At 39.9% G+C, this 2675-nt stretch overlaps 1 protein-coding gene across 1 annotated transcript; it reads left to right on the forward strand.

The window, feature by feature from the left end:
• The first annotated feature begins 54 nt into the window (after nucleotides 1-54).
• Nucleotides 55-998, forward strand: LOC107746498 (acidic leucine-rich nuclear phosphoprotein 32-related protein-like). Its single transcript, XM_016560732.1, has 2 exons — nucleotides 55-452; nucleotides 901-998. The coding sequence occupies exons 1-2, from the start codon at nucleotides 278-280 to the stop codon at nucleotides 996-998; spliced, it is 273 nt and encodes a 90-aa protein (XP_016416218.1). The 5' UTR covers nucleotides 55-277.
• Nucleotides 999-2675: the final 1677 nt, after the last annotated feature.

Genomic DNA, 2675 nt, shown 5'->3' on the forward strand with positions numbered 1-2675 from the left:
GCTGCTAATATGGACTGATTGTTATGTGAATTAATGTCTTATTTTTAATCATACTCTTACTAGATGTATTACTGATTGTGTTTGTCAGGATGTGGAGCAGGTTTCAGTGCGTGTGACTGATGGGACAGAAGCTCAGGATTCAGTCTGGAGCGTCAGAGATCAGAGATCCAGAGACACACAGGACTCAGAGCTCAGCCTCACTTTACTCTGTTATACTGACGCTCAGGATCATGAATCCACTGATCAAACCTCTGACTGTAACGCTGGAGAACAGCAGATGCTGCAGACGCCGCTGAAGATGTGCTCCGTCAAACTGGTGGACTGCAGGAACCTGATAGAGAGCCGAGGAGAAGAAACCACCGCAGAGGAACAACAACACAGTGATGAGGAAGAGGAGGATGATGATGATGAGAATAATGGGGATGATGAAGATGAAGAATTCATTCCTCCAGGTTTGTTTCTTCCTTTTACGACCGTTTGTTATTTATTTCTATGATGAATGTCAGCAGAGTCTCTGCAGGATCAGGTTCATATTGACTGATGGTCTCTGATGATCTGATCAGGTTTGAGAGAAGATTTTCTGAGATATTTGGGAACATAATGGCAAATGATAGTATTTTTTTCTCTCTCTGTTGAGATTTTGATTTTGAATGTGTTTTTATACTATAAAATTATAAATATGGTGGAGAATGTTGCATTTCCAAACTCACTTTATCAATAAAAAATATTGATAAAGTTTTATTAAAAAAAACGTGATTTTTTTTATTTTTTTTTATTAATTGTTCACCCCTAGACTTATATAGACAGATCATTACAGAATTTCTGTATATTTCCTGAGTGACAAACAAATCTCAAGTATATTTTAAAACCCAAAATTTATAACCATTTTGTTAATTTCAGATGACGAAGGCTGTTCATCTTCTGATGGAGAAACAGACTTAACATCAAAACAGCAGCTGACAGTCAAGAGTTTTTCTTGTGCCACCTGTGGCCAATAAATAAATTTGCTTAAATATCAGTATCAGAATTCAATTTGCTAGTTAAAAGAAAATCTGAATTCTGAATCAGCTATGATCGGCGCATCACTAATTAAAATACTAAGTAAAAGGCCTCAAATTTGAAGTACAATCTGGGATGTCTTTTTCTATCAATTCTTCAATAGGTAGATCTTGTCTTTCATAAAGGCCGAGGTCAGGGATCTTGGGCCTAAAAAGATTGGTGACCACTGGAGTAGAGCAATGATTTTTATATTAAACCAGACAGAACTATTTCAAATCCTCAAAATAAAATACTACAGTAATATAAGTACCTGGATTACATAAGGCTGTTAATCATATTTTATGTGATAAAATGGCGTAAAGAGTGAGAGAGTCACTGGCAATTGCACTTCGTTTTTTTTTTCATTGCTGGGAGGGATTCAAAAAGCCATGGTTTATTAATTATCCATTTCATCACTGTTCTTACATAGCATGTATGCTGCCATGTAAGGTAAGATATTTACTGGATAGAAATGAAAAATTGTTTTGTGGCAACTACTTTAACTTCACTGTAATGTCAGAAAGAATTAAAGTGTATGTGTATTTGGAGTATTGACCTCATGTGAACACAAAAATGGTCACAGCTTCTTTTATCAGTATTTTAATATTGCCACATCATGGCTAGACATGACCGTTATTAACTTTAATTTGCATTAGAGAGCCAAAGTCCATTTTAAGGGAAGTTTGTTTACTCATATTTGCAAAGTCTCCAGGCATCCAAGGCTAACTGTGCATCTGTGAATCACATTGTCTGAGTAGGTAGTACATTTGAATTTGAACTAGCTTAGCGACAAAGTATGCTGTATTATATTATGAATAAGGATCGTATGAATGAAATTTAGATGTACTACATCTGCCATGGTGGTACCGTCATGTGTGTAAGATACTTGAATGACAGGAGGAGGCTGTTGTAATCTGTACATTTTTACTGAACACGATACAACACAGAGCAGGACATACATCTTCAGTTAGCACCTAGAACAGTCTGCATAACACACCACTTCCCCTCGGGGAAAACTAGTAACTCCCCCTCTCAGTCTTTAGCCCACTTAAAGGAACCTCACTATTGCAATATATTTAGCCAATACACTACACCCCTTTCTCCCAGTCCACAAAGTCTGAAAATCTTCTTGGGGGACGATTCTCTCGGGGTACCTCCTAGAAGGAGGGGACTCTGACATGCCCTCAGCCCCAGCAAGCTCCTCACCAGTGTTTATCATCTCTGTTATGGGTGGCTGTAACTCAAGTATTTCAGCCCCTGCGGGTAGAGAGACAGTGTAGCAAACTGGCTCGGGGTTTGATGGGTCCACTGAGGGTACCATCAATGATGGCCCCAAGAATCCACTTAGAATCCCTGGTGTAACTTCTCATGTACGAAACGAGCAAGTCGGGTCTGCCACTCGCCCTCGGTGATGCGAGACGGGGCCTCCTTGGTTGTCTGTACCATGCGTTCAGCTTGAGCCATCCAGCTCGGTTGATAAGGTGCTGTAGTGACGTGGCGAATACCATTGCGCTCGGCAGACTCTTGGAACTCTGTGGATGTGAAAGCCACGCCATTGCCTGAAACTATTGGCGCTTTTCCACTGCATGGTACGGTTCACTTTTGGGGGGTTTTCCACTGGGTACAGTACCTGGTAC

Source organism: Sinocyclocheilus rhinocerous, unplaced genomic scaffold (assembly GCF_001515625.1).
Source record: "Sinocyclocheilus rhinocerous isolate Xijiao unplaced genomic scaffold, SAMN03320098_v1.1 scaffold1521, whole genome shotgun sequence".
Taxonomy (NCBI): Eukaryota; Metazoa; Chordata; class Actinopteri; order Cypriniformes; family Cyprinidae; genus Sinocyclocheilus; species Sinocyclocheilus rhinocerous.

Coding starts and splice junctions, on each gene's coding strand:
- LOC107746498 (XM_016560732.1), top strand. CDS start 278: ATGCTGCAGACGCCGCTGAAGATGTGCTCCGTCAAACTGGTGGACTGC. Junction 453..900: donor TGAAGAATTCATTCCTCCAG/GTTTGTTTCTTC, acceptor TGTTAATTTCAG/ATGACGAAGGCTGTTCATCT.